Below are 18398 nucleotides of genomic sequence, written 5' to 3'. Positions count from 1 at the left end.
CCCTAGTGATAATGCTTCACAAAAGGGTAACCTCTTCCAGTAACTCACCGAAACAACTGTGCCAAGCTCTGCACAGGAGAAGCATATTCCTTCCCAACTCCTACGAGGAATCTGTGACATTCTGTACCTTGGGGGAGTGCCCTGTAACCCCCCTTTTTCCTCCTTTATATATGATTGTGATCTTACATATAAAGCATGCCTTGTAAGATATAAGAGGAAAGGTCATGATGTGCTGGAAGTCATTTCTCTATCCATAGATGTGTATCCTAAGTGTATATGAAGTTATAAGAATTGTGTTGTACGGTTGTCACTAAAACATGCTGCAAGTTCGGGAATCAGCCAGATATTAGCTCCCCAGAGGCAACAGCCAGGAAAGTAACCAAAACCTGGGGCGGGGTGTCAATCAACCCATCAACCACCATTGTCCAGCAAGGGAGCTACAATGCAATGACTCACCTGCACGAGGCCACACCAGAGGTATCGATCAACCTTGCCTGGAGACTCAGCAATGCACCCAGACATGCCTGTTTTCCAAGCACATGGACTGAGGATATAAAACAGACACAGTGGCCACATGCTGGGCCTTTCTCCTTCACCCACCTACTCTGCAAGCAACAAGGACACTCTGCAGACTCCAACTGAGGGGACTAGCCCAGACTTCAAGGGTGAAATCTGTATACTGTGGACTGCAATATCTAGTGGGGTGAGAAAAACTGCTTAATCTAGATGTTGCCCAGTCTAATAGGATTGAGGGCTTAGACTGCGTGCTTATATTTTATTTTATTTTGGTAACTAACTGACTTTTTGCTTTCACTTAATATCACATAAAATCTATCTTTTGTAGCCAATACACTTCTTTTACTGTTTATCTTTACCAGTGAGTTTGTATGAAGTGTGTGGCAAATCTGCTCAGATCTTGCAAAGGCTGGTGTATATCCACTTTCCATTGATGAAGTGGTGAACCAATTAATAAATCTGATTGCTCGTCTTGAGCAGTGCAAGATGGTATATTCCCGAGGTACAGTGCTGGGAGCTGAGGGGAGATTTGACTGCTGCCTTTCCTTGTGTGACTCATGAGTGGCTCTGGGACCATTCATGCAATCTAGCTGGGTGTTGGGTCTCCACATGCGGTTGTGCTGAGCGATCTCAGCTCCTGGAGGGGTTTGCTGCTGGTCACTAGCAAGGCATGTGAGAGACAGCCCAGGCTGGAGACAGTTCAGGGGGCACAGCGGTTCCACAGTCCCAGGCTGCATCCTGGGGATCCCACCACAGAATCACGATATTTTCTCTATCCATTTTAGGTATTTACAGTATGAAAATCTCAACAGATGATGTTTTACTCAGGAACTCAATGTTATTCAATGACATTCACTAGGTGGGGCACAAAATATTCTGCAATACAGGTGAAATTATGTAAGTCTTTGTGTAATGGTATATGAAATGGCAAAGTCTTGAATAAGCAATTATTCAAGACAAAAAGGCTCCAAAGTCAGCACTTTAGGTTTCACATATATGGCTAGATCCTCAATTAATGTAAAATTAGCGTATCTCCAATGAAGGTAACAGAGTTACACTGATTTACATGAGCTAAGGATCTGGCCCACAATATCCAATTTTAATGTCAAGTAGGCAGCAGCAGCAGAAACTGTAATAAATCCTACAATTTTTCACCAATGCCTCTGTTCAGCAGCCCTAGAGAATCAGTATCAAACTCTACAGGCTCACATAAAACACTCCAAAAAGATCAAGTCTATTCAGGTTTTTCGTGCCTGATGCAAAGCCCAACAAAGACAATGAAAAGACTACTACTGGCTTACTCAGCTTTGAATCAGGCCCTTATGAACCATCTCCCTTCCTCAGCGATGCAACACTGCAGGAAATATAATGGAGAAGAGTTTCTGTTTCAGAGCTGATTTAGTGTTTACTGCACATACAGGAATTTTGTCAAGGGCATGCACAAAAAGGATGAATTCCTGAGAGCACAGGGAAGTTTAGTCTGAGATCCTGCTAAGGAGAAGAGCATGAGTAACAGCAAAATGAGATGCTAAGTAGAGGTAGCAGAGGAAAACAAACCTAGAACTGTGCACAGCCAGGTGAAATGAAGTGAACATTCATCACGATGTATTTAGCCGCTGTAATTGGCGTAATGGCACCGTGCTACGCCCTGCCACACGGAAACATTTTAGAAGAGTGACTCAATTTTCTGCTGTGCCTTGCACAGAAAGCCAGGCCCAGCTGGTAGAACCAGCATCAAATCACTTTAAACCTCATTGCATCTAAAACAGCCAAGCCCCTGCAGGAAGGAATTCTATGCCGCCATCTATAAACAGACACTGTCCATTGTGGTAAAGAAGAGGCAAGACTTGGCTGTAATGAATATAAGGGGGGATTCTTTTATTGAGGCTGCTGGACAAACAGACAAAGTGACTGACTGACCGACCCTGCGGTTCCCTAGTGCTCCAGTTCCCAGGTTAAACAGAACCTGAATTGCCAAGGGATCCATTAATTCTAATGGGAAACGCGTCGAAATCTTTTTGGACTGTTTTGAAAACCTCAGCACTGCCCCTGTTTTCCCTCCCACTCTTTTTTCCATCTCTTCTATCTAAAATATAAGCTCTTTGAGATGGGGACCATCTCTTACTAGGTGTCTGTACAGCATCTAGCAGAATGGGATTTATTGTAATACAAATACTACCTCCAATAAAAATGGCTTCCCCTCCCTGTGCCTCAGTTTCCCCCAGAAAGCCTCTGAGATACCATGGTAATGCCTACCTATATTGAAACCCAGATAGGGCAAAAAAGAGAAGATGATGCTTATAACTGAGTCTTTGGAAAGCGCTTAGAATTAAGCGCTTTACATTAAGATTAGTTTCAGAGTAGCAGCTGTGTTAGTCTGTATTCACAAAAAGAAAAGGAGGACTTGTGACACCTTAGAGACTAACCAATTTATTTGAGCATAAGCTTTCGTGAGCTACAGCTCACTTCATCGGTTGCATCCGATGAAGTGAGCTGTAGCTCACGAAAGCTTATGCTCAAATAAATTGGTTAGTCTCTAAGGTGCCACAAGTACTCCTTTTCTTTTTATTAAAATGAGTGTCTCTGTGGAGTGCATGAATAGGCATTCACCAACAGCTTTGGCAGACACACATGGAGTTACTAACTATATTAAAAAGAAATTCATAGGCGGGGGGAGATAGTGTTAAATATGCCGAATGGGTTGAGAATCGGTGTAGAACTAATGTTTCATTTTCTGCAATGATACTCAAAGACTCAATTTAATTAAATTACTAATGTAAATTTTTTTAATGAACCCACTCCTTCTTTTGTGCTTTCTCCCTTTAAAATTAATGACTAGAACTTCGCTATAAATATGAATCTATCATTTTTAAAAGTCACTCGCTAACACTAGCTGCTCTTTATTTAATGAACTGTTAAGAATCGGACAACCCCGACCTGCATCATATCTTGAGATCATCTTTGAAAAAATGGGATCTCATTTAAAAATTCTGCTTCATTTGTCTACATTAACTAACGTCGTGTTACTGGGCAGATGATGCCCAGAGGCCTTTTGCGCATAGGAGATAAGACGGCGCTAGCTCATTGTTCACTTCGGGTTCAGTCGTGAGCCCTTGCCGCATGCCTTCGCTGGGCAGACAGACGCACCCTGTCACCATGTGCCAGAAGGAGAACAGGCTCCACGGTGCTGCTTTTCCTCCTGCCTCGCGTGGGTTGGGGGCAGACAGGCGCACCAAGTGGCTGGATCCTTTGGCTGCCACATCCATGAGGTCATGCTGGGGCAGAGAATGAAGTAAATGTGTCCCAAGACAAGGGCTAGTACAGACTACTTCCTTCAGGAGCAAGGGGAAAGTCAAGGACCAGAATGTGACTCTCGCTGTCGCAATCAGCTTACTGCCCTACTCCTGAGCCAAGGCAGCTACATGCTGCTTCTGACTAGGGCTGCGCTGTCTGTAAGGCCTTTGAGCAGCAAAGCATTAAAAAAAAAAAAAAAGGTCCTTCCAGGTCTCCCACCTGGTTCATTCCAACAGCAACGCAAGCAAAGGCCTGCCTTTGAGTTCCATGCATGACTTATAGGGCCCACTTCAACACAGACGCTTTTGCAGCAATTAATGTGTGTTTCTGTTTCAAAATTTCTTAGAGGAGATATTATTGCTCATACTTGGCTGGTTCTAACAACCAGCCGCTTTGATTGCCCAGGAGGTTAACGAAACGGTATTATTTACCCAGATGTCACATGGAAGAGTATTATTGAAGCTTTGTCCTGCCCGTTCACCAATTCCACTGTAAATTGGCAGCATGGATTTTTCTCCCCATAAAAGCTGTGTTCCTAACCATCAACATAATAGTTTCCAGTGACTGTATGGAAATGAATGCAGCCATAGACCAGACTGATACAGCTGAATTGAAGCTCCTGGCTTTTGTGTTTGTTTGAACTAAAAGTCTGTTTCTCTGCATGATAAATTGATGGCAGTTTGGTTTATTTATCTTGGTTTCAACCCAGTGTCAAGTTGTATTTGCTATGGGAGATGGGGGTGAGGATTTAATGTATTATTATTTTTTATTATTATTCCAATAGCACCTAAAGGGCTCAGCCAAGATTCAGGCCCTATTGTGCTAGGTGCTGTACAAACACCTGTTAAAAAGACAGCCCTGAAGAGCTTACAATCGAAACAGATGGAAGGGGCAGGAAGGGTATGTGATTTGTACATACAAGGTGACACAACAGGGCAGTAGCAGAGTCAGGAACAGCAGCCAGCTCACCTGAATCCCAGTGAAGTACCAATATCCACTAGACAGCCCTGCCTCTCCAACTCAGTTCAATTACCGCTTAGGTTATGCGCAGCCACTGTGAGTGGCTGCTGGTCACTTGCTAGGATTACCTGGGTCTCTCTCACTTATTTTTTTTTCCTGCCATTGTGGGGTCCTCTGACATTGGTGCCCGTCGGTCGCACCGACTGCCTCCCTGTAGCACATAACAATCTGGTCTCCTGCAGGGTGTAAGACTTTTTGGTCTAATTTTGGCTGTTGGGCTTGGTGTGTGTGTGCTGGGTGGTGTGGGCGGCTTGTGACGTGCCGGGGGGGGTCAGACTAGGGGGTGGTTTCTTCTGGCTTTAAACTTTATGATTTATCTCAATTAAGAAGAAAAAAAAATAATCTTCCGAAGACAAGACATTAAACTTCAGGTAAGGAAAAGCTCAGCCAGGCCTAAACATCCAATTGTAATTCCCTGCAGCCTTCCTAAGATTTTGCAGCATATCCCTCAAAGTCCCCCAAAAACAAACTTCAAATTAATTTGTACATACCGGCTGCTCCCTGTCTCTGACCCCTTTGTTGGCATCCTCTCTCCTGCATTTGAATTCAAGCTCCGCTGTCCTCGTCTCCAGGCAGCCATGCTGGTTTCCCCACCCCTCACCCCACCTATGCGTCTTCCCTCATTTCACTCTCACGCCCTACTTACTTCTCTCCCTTCGCCTCCCCTCCTCTCCTGGAACATCCTCCCACATCCTGTGCACCACGTGCCCTGCATTCCCACCTTCAAACCCTACCTGAGGCCCACTTCCTGGGCAAAGCCAGATTCCACGAAGTTGATCACACCCCAGGTACGCAGGCCCCAATCCACGAAGTCGCTCGCTGGTTCCGGTCGCACGTGGCCTGCAACGGAGCTACAGATTTGGAGGGAGCCAGAAGAGAGCTGAGCACCTGCCACTGTCTATCCTCACTGCCAGCTAAGCACAGCACTTGCCAGAGCTCCCCCCAGGCCCAGAGACACACTCGTCGTATTTCAGAGATCCCAAACCCTTCCCTGTCTTCACTCCTCTTGGGTGCAGCTCCCCATTCCTTTTTGTGCTCTGTTGTTCTCAACTGGCTCCACTTGGTTCTCACCCCATTTCATCCCTACGTTAAGCATCACTGTGCTGGACAATTGCAAAAGATAGTGGGAGTCACAACCGCCACAACTTGCTGTCTCTCCTCCTCGTTCCTGCTCGTTCAAAATTAATTAGTAGTTTCGAAGTCATCAGCCATGACTCGGTGCATCCTTCGACAGAATCCCACCATCAAGGTGTATTCAGCCTAATTGCATCAGCCTTTCCTAAACCTTCATCAACTCAAAGAAAGAAAGAAAGAAAGAAAGAAAGAAAGAAAGAAAGAAAGAAAGAAAGAAAGAAAAGATGCTTCCCGTCCCATTTGTCATGTGAAACATTTGAGCTATTGCACCATTTCAGGTAGCTTCAAACATGAACAACAACAATCTACTTATTAGCCATTCAGGGTAAATGTCTTTGCTCGCTCCTACTCAGATTAATCTTGACATCACCAGGACCTCCAGTCTGTTTGTTTCAGGGGAGCCTGGCTGTTTAAAAATAGCCAGAGCTTCGCGAACCAGCTGAGCAGCGGCGAACCAGCTGAGCAGCACACAGCAGGAGTTTGCCTGGGATTGGTGAGTATCTGAGTGCGTTTGCTGAGTAAGTATCCGAGCGTGTGTTTGCTGGGAGGGCAGTGTGAGAGCCTGAGCGAGTGTCTGATTGGCTGGTAGCCTGCAGGGGGTGGGCACTAGGGCGGTCTGTTTGTTTGTTTCAGGGGAGCCTGGCTGTTTAAAAATAGCCAGAGCTTGGCGAACCAGCTGAGCAGCGGGGGACAGCAGAGCAGCACACAGCAGGAGTTTGCCTGGGAGTTCGCCTGGAGTGAGCCCAGTGAGGCTTACATCTTGCCAACTCCTCTGAGGAAGCTCATAGTAAGAAGGTGATATGGAAGGGAGGGGTTCAGCTATTGTGACCTGCACTGGATGTGCCATGTTTGTCTTTCTTCCACAGGACAGAAGCGACTTTGTGTGTACAAAGTGCAAGCTGGTCTCCATATTGGAAGAGAAGATTGAAGGTCTGGAGCAACAGATAACAACCCTGCGTTGCATACGAGAAACGGAGGATTTTCTGGACAAAAGTCAGGATATTCTTCTACGGGCACAAAGCTCTAAAGATTTAGAGCAGGTTGCATAGTGGAGCCAAGAGGCCAGTGAAGAAGCTTGGCAACATGTGACCTCCAGAAGAAGAAGGGGGAATGTCCGGGTTCCAGCAACACGGACATGGGTAACTAACCGCTTTCATGTTCTCTCCACAGGTACCATTGCGGAGAGTGGACCAGATGATATGTCTGGGGGGAGAAAGCAGAAGGAGACTCCGCTGGTTGGAAGGCATGAGATGCGCTGTCCTGAGGTGGGGGGTTCCACGACCACCACTCCCAAGAGAAGGAGGCGGGTGGTGGTGGTCAGGGACTCTCTACTCCGGGGGACTGAGTCGTCTATCTGCCGCCCTGACCGGGAAAACCGAGAAGTCTGCTGCTTGCCGGGGGCTAAGATTCGTGATGTGACGGAGAGACTGCCGAGACTCATCAAGCCCTCGGATCGCTACCCCTTCCTGCTTCTCCACGTGGGCACCAATGATACTGCCAAGAATAACCTTGAGCGGATCACTGCGGACTACGTGGCTCTGGGAAGAAGGATAAAGGAGTTTGAGGCGCAGGTGGTGTTCTCATCCATCCTCCCCATGGAAGGAAAAGGCCTGGGTAGGGACCGTCGAATAGTGGAAGTCAACGAATGGCTACGCAGGTGGTGTCGGAGAGAAGGCTTTGGATTCTTTGACCATGGGATGGTGTTCCATGAAGGAGGAGTGCTGGGCAGAGACGGGCTCCACCTTACGAAGAGAGGGAAGAGCATCTTTGCGAGCAGGCTGGCTAACCTAGTGAGGAGGGCTTTAAACTAGGTTCACCGGGGGAAGGAGACCAAAGCCCTGAGGTAAGTGGGAAAGCGGGATACCGGGAGGAAGCACAGGCAGGTCCTGGTGACGTCAAGGAATTATGACGTGATTGGAATAACAGAGACTTGGTGGGATAACTCACATGACTGGAGTACTGTCATGGATGGTTATAAACTGTTCAGGAAGGACAGGCAGGGCAGAAAAGGTGGGGGAGTAGCACTGTATGTAAGGGAGCAGTATGACTGCTCAGAGCTCCGGTACGATACTGCAGAAAAACCTGAGTGTCTCTGGATTAAGTTTAGAAGTGTGAGCAACAGGAATGATGTAGTGGTGGGAGCCTGCTATAGACCACCGGACCAGGTGGATGAGGCTTTCTTCCGGCAGCTCGCGGAAGCTACTAGATCGCATGCCCTGGTTCTCATGGGTGACTTTAATTTTCCTGATATCTGCTGGGAGAGCAGTACAGCGGTGCATAGACAATCCAGGAAGTTTTTGGAAAGCGTAGGGGACAATTTCCTGGTGCAAGTTCTAGAGGAGCCAACTGGGGGGGAGCTTTTCTTGACCTGCTGCTCACAAACCGGGAAGAACTAGTAGGGGAAGAAAAAGTGGATGGGAATCTGGGAGGCAGTGACCATGAGTTGGTTGAGTTCAGGATCCTGACATAGGGAAGAAAGGTAAGCAGCAGGATACGGACCCTGGACTTCAGGAAAGCAGACTTCGATTCCCTCAGGGAACGGATGGGTAGGATCCCCTGGGGGACTAACATGAAGGGGAAAGGAGTCCAGGAGAGCTGGCTGTATTTCAAGGAATCCCTGTTGAGGTTACAGGGACAAACCATCCCGATGTGTTGAAAGAATAGTAAGTATGGCAGGCAACCAGCTTGGCTTAACGGTGAAATCCTAGCAGATCTTAAGCATAAAAAAGAAGCTTACAAGAAGTGGAAGGTTGGACATATGACCAGGGAAGAGTATAAAAATATTGCTCGGGCATGTAGGAATGAAATTAGGAGGGCCAAATCGCACCTGGAGCTGCAGCTAGCGAGAGATGTTAAGAGTAACAAGAAGGGTTTCTTCAGGTATGTTGGCAACAAGAAGAAAGCCAAGGAAAGTGTGGGCCCCTTAATGAATGAGGGAGGCAACCTAATGACGGAGGATGTGGAAAAAGCTAATGAACTCAATGCTTTTTTTGCCTCTGTCTTCACGAACAAGGTCAGCTCCCAGACTGCTGTGCTGGGCATCACAACATGGGGAATAGATGGCCAGCCCTCTGTGGAGAGAGAGGTGGTTAGGGACTATTTAGAAAAACTGGACGTGCACAAGTCCATGGGGCCGGATGAGTTGCATCCAAGAGTGCTAAAGGAACTGGTGGCTGTAATTGCAGAGCCATTGGCCATTATCTTTGAAAACTCATGGTGAACGGGGGAAGTCCCGGATGACTGGAAAAAGGCTAATGTAGTGCCAATCTTTAAAAAAGGGAAGGAGGAGGATCCTGGGAACTACAGGCCAGTCAGCCTCACTTCAGTCCCCGGAAAAATCATGGAGCAGGTCCTCAAAGAATCAATCCTGAAGCACTTACCTGAGAGGAAAGTGATCAGGAACAGTCAGCATGGATTCACCAAGGGAAGGTCATGCCTGACTAATCTAATCGCCTTCTATGATGAGATTACTGGTTCTGTGGATGAAGGGAAAGCAGTGGATGTATTGTATCTTGACTTTAGCAAAGCTTTTGACACGGTCTCCCACAGTATTCTTGTCAGCAAGTTAAGGAAATATGGGCTGGATGAATGCACTATAAGGTGGGTAGAAAGTTGGCTAGATTGTCGGGCTCAACGGGTAGTGATCAATGGCTCCATGTCTAGTTGGCAGCCGGTGTCAAGTGGAGTGCCCCAGGGGTCGGTCCTGGGGCCGGTTTTGTTCAATATCTTCATAAATGATCTGGAGGATGGTGTGGATTGCACTCTCAGCAAATTTGCGGATGATACTAAACTGGGAGGAGTGGTAGATATGCTGGAGGGGAGGGATAGGATACAGAGGGACCTAGACAAATTGGAGGATTGGGCCAAAAGAAATCTGATGAGGTTCAATAAGGATAAGTGTAGGGTCCTGCACTTAGGACGGAAGAACCCACTGCACAGCTACAGACTAGAGACCGAATAGCTAGGCAGCAGTTCTGCGGAAAAGGACCTAGGGGTGACAGTGGACAAGAAGCTGGATATGAGCCAGCAGTGTGCCCTTGTTGCCAAGAAGGCCAATGGCATTTTGCGATGTATAAGTAGGGGCATAGCAAGCAGATCGAGGGACGTGATCGTCCCCCTCTATTCGACATTGGTGAGGCCTCATCTGGAGTACTGTGTCCAGTTTTGGGCCCCACACTACAAGAAGGATGTGGATAAATTGGAGAGAGTCCAGCGAAGGGCAACAAAAATGATTAGGGGTCTGGAACACATGAGTTATGAGGAGAGGCTGAGGGAACTGGGATTGTTTAGTCTGCAGAAGAGAAGAATGAGGGGGGATTTGATAGCTGCTTTCAACTACCTGAGAGGTAGTTCCAGAGAGGATGGTTCTAGTCTATTCTCAGTGGTGGAAGAGGACAGGACAAGGAGTAATGGTCTCAAGTTGCAGTGGGGGAGGTTTAGGTTGGACATTAGGAAAAACTTTTTGACTAGGAGGGTGGTGAAACACTGGAATGCGTTGCCTAGGGAGGTGGTGGAATCTCCTTCCTTAGAAGTTTTTAAGGTCAGGCTTGACAAAGCCCTGGCTGGGGATGATTTAATTGGGGATGGGTCCTGCTTTTGAGCAGGGGGTTGGACTAGATGACCTCCTGAGGTCCCCTCCAACCCTGATATTCTATGATTCTATGATCTATGGACTTATTTTCTCCCTTTATATTGCTCGAGTGTAAAATAACGCCAACATTTAATAGATCTAGGTACTGTCTCCTACTCTATTACTCTATTTACATGGCTAAAAGAAACATTTTTATGGCCTGAATTATCGATGGTTGTTTATAACAGCTATATTTTAATGCTGTTGTTGTTCTAACCTTGAAGCCTTAACAAGGACGACAACTTTTATGATACAGGGCCTCATGTAATCTCTGTCCCAATTAATTCACACTCCCAGCAAAAAAACAAAGCTAATGCGTTGGTGAGCTCCAGAATAAAATGAGTGAAGCAAAACAAGTCTTCAAGAAGTGTTAGAGGGAGCTGAGAGAGAAAGTGAGATGGGCAGACCTGTCAGGATACAACTAACTCAGACACTTCTGCGCATCCTAGAAACATTTTTCAGAAGTTTCATTTCAGTTGCTTTTTTCCAACTTCCTTTTGCATTCCTCTGTGCCTCCTGGATCCATTTGCGGTTGGAAGTTGAAGCCCCGAAATGCCACGGAAAAGGCAACTCTTCTAATTCCAGTCCAACCCAGGACAGGAAGTTCCAGGGTTCTTCCAAGAAAAACAAACAAAACATCTGCACCATATTTTTCACCATCCCAGAAACAAGCGGGAGAGGAAAACCTTACAGGAGAGCATGTTCCCATGAGATTTCCACCTCTGAATGGCAGTCACAAGAGTAACCAGGCTTCAAGTGGCTGCCAGGCCCAGACCAGGACATGCTAAGATTTGCCTACCACTGCCTTAGAGGCATGGGGTTCCTTTCTTTTCCCCAGAATTCCGGAGGATCATAGGAGACTTGAGACAGAATAGAAAGGGCGGGCTACACCCATCATGCCTCACCAACAACCTTCCCATGCTGACAAGTTGATGACCGATCAGGTGCCCCTTTTCCAGTGGACAATGCGTGCGCTGTGGAATCCCCTTTCAAGGCTCCACAGGAGGCGGTGAGTGGCGAAGACCCTGGAGATGTGCTGCTGAGAAACGAGAGAGGGGAAGAGTGCCCCAGACTTTGGAAAAAGGCACAAGACCTCCCACATGGATGGCCACAGTTTGCAGCAGATTGTAAGTTCTGGGGTGGGTGAACCCGCTGCCCACTGCATAGCGGGGCAAGACTTCTCCTGGAGCAGGATCCACCAGAAAGAACCGCTCTCATTTTCCACCCTTCCCATTCCTATAGATTTTTCCATGGCAATCTGGCCCAATGAGCTTGGGATCTTCCTAATTTATACTCACATCAATATACTTCAACAATTTGCTGCTGACAAAGCGAAACCCTGAATCATAGAATCATAGAATATCAGGGTTGGAAGGGACCCCAGAAGGTCATCTAGTCCAACCCCCTGCTCAAAGCAGGACCAATTCCCAGTTAAATCATCCCAGCCAGGGCTTTGTCAAGCCTAACCTTAAAAACCTCTAAGGAAGGAGATTCTACCACCTCCCTAGGTAACGCATTCCAGTGTTTCACCACCCTCTTAGTGAAAAAGTTTTTCCTAATATCCAATCTAAACCTCCCCCACTGCAACTTGAGACCATTACTCCTCGTTCTGTCATCTGCTACCATTGAGAACAGTCTAGAGCCATCCTCTTTGGAACCCCCTTTCAGGTAGTTGAAAGCAGCTATCAAATCCCCCCTCATTCTTCTCTTCTGCAGGCTAAACAATCCCAGCTCCCTCAGCCTCTCCTCATAACTCATGTGTTCCAGTCCCCTAATCATTTTTGTTGCCCTTCGCTGGACTCTCTCCAATTTATCCACATCCTTCTTGAAGTGTGGGGCCCAAAACTGGACACAGTACTCCAGATGAGGCCTCACCAATGTCGAATAGAGGGGAACGATCACGTCCCTCGATCTGCTCGCTATGCCCCTACTTATACATCCCAAAATGCCATTGGCCTTCTTGGCAACACAAGGGAATCCAAACCACCTGCAAGAGCTGATGTGTCCAGGCAGAGGTTGCAGAACCCAAACCAAGAGCCAACACCTGATTTAAAAAGACATCCTTAATTTTATTAATTAATTTATTAATTAGATCATAACGTGTCACTGCTCTGCCACACCAGTACCGGCTACAGTACGGGGGGGAAGAGGAGGCTTAAAAATCATTAGAGACAGAGGGGTTTTGTTTGCAGGGAAGAACGCTTTTATTTGGCCACCTAAATGGTCTGTATCTACTTTGGCAGAATCTCAGGAGTGGAACCTTGCATCTGCATTCTTGTTCCTGATGGACCCAACATCACCAGAAGCCAATCCAGGGAGTAACCCGAATTTACGATTTCATATGTTGCTTTTTCCCTTTCCACAGGGGTGAACTGTAATAAGAAAGCTTAATGCCAGCAAAAAGCCTATGCAACACGGAAGTATTGCACAGACCTTTTGCTGGAACGGGGGTGAATTTTGACTTACGTGAAGAAATACCATTTTCTCCTTTCCTTGCCCATAACTTTTCAGCTAAGTGTGCTGGGGATGCCCTACAGTCCTTTAATGTATATAATCTGTGTTTTAGTGTGACCTGTTTTAGTTCAGAAGGACATTTTTAACCTTCAAAATAAGTGTTCACCATGTGCTCCAGAAAAGGAAATAAATGGTATCTTTTCCATTTCGTTTTATTCTTTTTTATGTCGTGATTCATTTCCAGTACAGCCAAAAGAGATAAAGGTAAATGAAAAATATTTTCTCTATTTCCTCTAATATTTCTTTGTTCGCTAAAAAACAGTCAGACACTCCTGGAGAGTAATGGACTAGGATACTTCATCATCCGTCTTATTTGCGGTAGCAGTTTTGGTGCTTTTTTGCAGATCCACTTTCAGTTTTCAGTTTCCCTTGCGGTAGTATGCTGGTGCAAGTTTGCCATTGTCTTCCAAGAGTACCATGCAGGCAAGTAAGGAGCCCTTCAATCAGCCGAACAAAAAAGAAGAAATCATTCCTTACGGAAATAGGAATATAGCTGAGCCCCAGCTATATCATCTCACCATTTCTGTGTTCTTCAGTATTTTTTTCTTCCCTCAGCCCTTTCACATCGAGAGTATGGACAAACCTGTCAAGATAGAACAAGTGACCTACCTGGACAGCTTTGCTCATCCTAGAAACACTTTTGGAGGTTGCCTTTCAGTTGCCTTTGCATTCCCTTGTGCTTCCTGGATCCAGCTGGAGCAGGCACCAAAATGCCGTGAAAAAGGCAACTCTTCTTCTTCCAGTCCAACTGGGGACAGGCAGTTCATCAGTAAAGCATCAGCCTATGCCAACATATCATCACACAACAGTATCGGAGACACCACATGTTTTCCCTGCACTTTGAATAAGAAATGATTGTTGTATTCCAGACCCACTGTTAATTGAGTCTATCTAGGCACTTACAGAACCCCAATTATAGTAGTATTTATATGCCTACCAAATATGTATGGATTTATCCTCACAACCCCCTTCTGAGATAGAAAAGGATTATTACTGCCATTTACGGATGGGGAACGGAGCCAGAGAAAGTAAACAACTCACCCGAGGCTGCAGAAGTTTGTGCAGATCTGAGTACAGAACTTAAATCTCTTGAGTTCCAGTCCAATGTCTTGATCACAAGCCTCTCCTTTCCGATTGTTGACTTTTTAAATATACAGTGAGTATACTCCTGTACAGAGCACATCACAAATAGACTGTGTATGTCAAGGACCAAGAAGTTAATGTCCACTTTGTTTATCTTCTCTATGGTTTCCTAAGACTACAGACTATAGCTTCGATTCAGCAAAACATTTTAAGCACATGCTTAAGACATATTCTGTGGGACTGGAGCAAATACTTAACTTTAACATACAACTGATCAGCTGAATCAGGACTTTTATTTCTGAACATCCATTCTTCAAAGCTTTTCCTTAAGAGCTTTTGAGGCACTGAAAGCTTCACTGAACGTAACACTGAAACGTGCCATAAGAGATGCAATACCTGACATACTTCTAGAGTCAATTTTGCCCAGAAGCATTAGACCCCTATGTGCTTCATTGACTACAGACTTGAAAGAAAAAAATGTAGAGCTCGAGCTTCCAATTATTTTCTCATGAGCATAATTTTGCTAGCATGGGTCCCAATACATCAGTCCACCCTTCTTCAACAAAGCACTTCAGCATGTTTTATGTTAGGCAAGTGCATAAGACCCACTGACTTCAATGAGATTTAGACACGAGCTTACCTGCTTCACTGATCTGGGGCCATGAACAATCCCACTGAGCTATGTGAGACTGAGATTTTATGAGAGTTATGCATGTTTGCAGTTCGAGGCCATAGGCTTCAAATACAAAGCACAACAATCAAAGATGAGATCTAGTACGTGTCCATATTCAAGTAGCTTCCAAGAGCTTATGAAAGACAATGCATGGACACAGTGACCACCCTGCTCTTTTTTTTTTCCCACTACACCCTTTTTATTGACAAAAGAATGGTAGAGATTTTCAGACACTGGAGAAGGAAGATATGAATCACGGTAACAGGTAGAAGCTCCTACTGGTCTTTCAATTCCTTCAGTCTTCTGATGGCAGATTTGACTGTCACTGCAGAGGTGGTGTTATAGGTCCAGGCTCATGCAGAGCAGTCCCTTACTCCGAGTAGTCCCACTAAAAATTAACAGCGCTGCATGAAAACAAGACAGCTGAATCTGGCCTGTTATAATTAATCAAATAATGAAGGAGAAAAAAAAATCACAGATTTCCTACAATCAGTTTGTCATTACAAGCAGAATTAATTAAAGTGGCTTTATGAATCACATTTTTTAAAATCATCTGTTTTGAGCACTGATAAACATAAATAAAATCACACGCAGAAAGGTCTCCAGATAAGCGATGAGTTGGGATCTGCAACATTTGGGACTTCAAGCTATTCATTATTTATTCTTCTGAATTTAAATATAATCACCTTGCTGAGTTCAGAAGAGAAAATGTGACCAGGATGAAACCACTGACTGAGGTGCCAATCCATAGGTAGGCCATGAATCAGGGCACATTAGCACCACATGAGTTTTAAGCTGGTGCTTAATTCCCACTGATTAAAAGGGCTCTTACGTATGCTTCCTGAATCAGGATGCATTCTGGAATTGGGGCCCTATTCAGCAAAGCACTTAACTTTAAGCATGTGCTGCTGTCCCACTGCCTTCAATGCATCTTAAATACAAGCTTACAATTAAGCATTTGCTTAAGTGTTTTGCTGAGTAGGAACGGACTTAAGCAGGGGTTTAAACGCTCTGCTGAACTGGGGTCTAACACCTTTTATGCTAAGATTAATAAAATTAAACGAGTTTGCTTTTTCATTATTTCTTTATTTTTAGTCTTTGATCAGGACCAAAAGTTTCAAGATAAAAAACAAATCCTATGTTCTCTTCATAACATCAAAGGCCAGTAACAAAAAACAGCTACAGGGAAGGTTATCAATATAGGAACCAAACCATCACACAGGTACCACATAGCCCGAGACTGCAGGTGCCAACTCTGCATTTAAAATGTTTCCCTCCTTTATGCATAACACCAGCGTGGAAAAAGGGTGCGAAAATTGGAAATCCAGATCTGAAGTGATTCTATACAGACACTGGGTGCCAGTGTTGATCCACTTTGTATTATGCTGGAGAGTTTCCCTTTTGACAAGGGACACTTTTCATTTTTGTGAAGAAACCACTTAAATACTTCCAACTGTAAGGGCTACAAAGTTTGTCTCCTTATCGACTTTCTCTAGCTACTGGCCAGTTGCAGAGGAATAAAAACCTACTGCCAAGTACACTGATAAATAAAGTGAATGAAAAAGTAATTTGAGAGAGATAGAGAGATTAGCTATGATTTTTTTTACCCTCACTCTTTCTTTTTTTGGATGGGGGAGGTGAAGCAGTGCATGTCACAGAAAGTGAAGAGAAATAACAATCCTTAAAGCTGGGCACCCCATAGACAGCAGCTGTATAAACTTCCCCACACAGCTCTGCCAGAATACTCCCTGCTATTTCTCCCATAGACAGATCTGGCAATGTTCCTCAATGCTAACCTACCGCACTTGCCATTTCAACCATTAGCCTTCAAACATCTTAGAGAACGCTCTGCAATCCTTTCCTGCAGCAGCCCCTGCTTTTCCAGTTCCACCCCCTTCCTCCTATACAGCTCTGCCAACCAGCGCACCTCAATACTGGCTCACAGTATCCAAGCTGTTCCAGTCATGGGCTGCCTATATCTCTGCCAAAGTACCACATTCAGTCCTTACCTGCAGTCCTCCTCTGGTAGCAGACCTTCTGGACCAAGAAACAAAAATCAAGCTGCGTTTTCCCATAATCTGTGCTGCCTTTGGGATGGGGATAAATTATCCTCTTAAAAGTAGGCCCTGAAACCTCCACAGTCCGACACATCTGATGCTTTAACTTCCGTTCAAGTACCTAGTCCAACAAATTATTTCATTAAAAAGATAAAGCAGGGCATGCCAATACCATCCCACAACAGTATTTATTTAACCTGCACCATTTTCTGTTTCAACCTGCCTTCATATTATAACTCATTCTCTCTATCTTCACCATGAGCCTTCCTGCCCTCCTATGTACCTTTTCAAGTGCTGAACAACTGTTTTATGCAGTCCAATGGCCAAAATCAGAGGCATTACTGTAACTGCAAATCTTACCACCGCATTACAAAATTGCTACATTAGCTGAATTCCAAATCAGGGAGCGTGTACGTTTGGAAGGGGTGGAATATTATACTGCACAATAGGAAAGCCATTAATAACAGCCCGCAGAAATGCTGAGCTCATAGTATGAACACCTGACCGTGAGATACAGGAGGCCAAGTACATTTCACCAAATGGGCCAGGATCCCACTGCGCTCTTGTAGCGATATGTAGCATCCTCTGTCGTGGCACTGGGGAGATTCATTATTAATTTGTGATCATAAAAAAATCCAGAAACAAATTCTATTACACTACACTACACAACACAGGTAAAACAATATAATTACGTCACAAAAAATGCCTAGGGTCTTAGCCCTGTTTCATGGAGTCACTCACAGCAGTCTATGTTGCAAAATTGGCCACAGGTGTGATTTTGCAAGCCTCGCAGTAACATGTGCACCTGCATCTGAGAACAAGTTTGAGCCCTGCATGGGTTCACTACCATCCCTGCAGACCTTTACACACAAGCAGGCAGGGATTCTATCCAATTTCAAAGCTTCTTCTGGCAGCTGCTCAGATACGGTGATTGTGGGGCTGAATTAAGGTGTTTTCAGGGTTGCCTTTTCCTTTCAGATGGTCATTTTTTAATCAGACCAAGCTATTTTAGGACCATGAATGATATTTATGTGAGCTAAGGCAGGAGTAATCAAACCTCATGCTGCAAGGCATTAAGTGTTCACTAGCGAGACCAAGAAACAAACACCTCTCTGACCCATTAAGTAAAGCACTGAAAAAATCTAGGCCTCTGGTGGAGAGAGACATCCTTAGTCCCAGGGAAATATGACAGATTAAAGTTGCGGTCTGGGTGTAAATGATCTCTGGCTTTGATCCCATATTAAATCTTTGTGTCTCCAAGCTGGAAATCTCCAGCAAATATTCACTACCTACCTAATGTATAGGCAGCTGCAGAATGCACGTGAACTACATATTTGGAGCTACCAAGCACTATTCCACAAAGGGTCATGATTACGAGGACAAGGAACTTGATTTGAAGGTTACACAATAGATACGCAGAGGTGGTCCAAAGATAGGAGGCCAATTGGAAGAGGATTACAATATTCCCTTATTATTA

The 18398-nt window shown here is 45.2% G+C and overlaps 2 protein-coding genes across 2 annotated transcripts in view; one reads left to right on the top strand and one right to left on the bottom strand.

The window, feature by feature from the left end:
- CSMD2 (CUB and Sushi multiple domains 2) overlaps positions 1–18398 on the bottom strand; it is a 544659-nt gene that overhangs the window by 394598 nt on the left and 131663 nt on the right. The window lies entirely within an intron of this gene.
- LOC311510180 (uncharacterized protein) lies at positions 6703–7582 on the top strand (the record flags this gene model as incomplete). The annotated part of the gene is made up of 4 exons (XM_084609675.1): positions 6703–6751; positions 6831–6957; positions 7135–7477; positions 7573–7582. Exons 3-4 carry the CDS (start codon positions 7164–7166, stop codon positions 7580–7582), a joined length of 324 nt encoding a protein of 107 aa, XP_084465801.1. The 5' UTR covers positions 6703–6751; positions 6831–6957; positions 7135–7163.

Source organism: Lepidochelys olivacea (genome assembly GCF_965140295.1).
Source record: "Lepidochelys olivacea isolate rLepOli2 genome assembly, chromosome: 19".
NCBI classification, from domain to species: domain Eukaryota; kingdom Metazoa; phylum Chordata; order Testudines; family Cheloniidae; genus Lepidochelys; species Lepidochelys olivacea.
Note: the sequence above shows the minus strand (reverse complement) of the source record. Positions and strands in the feature narration are given on the sequence as shown.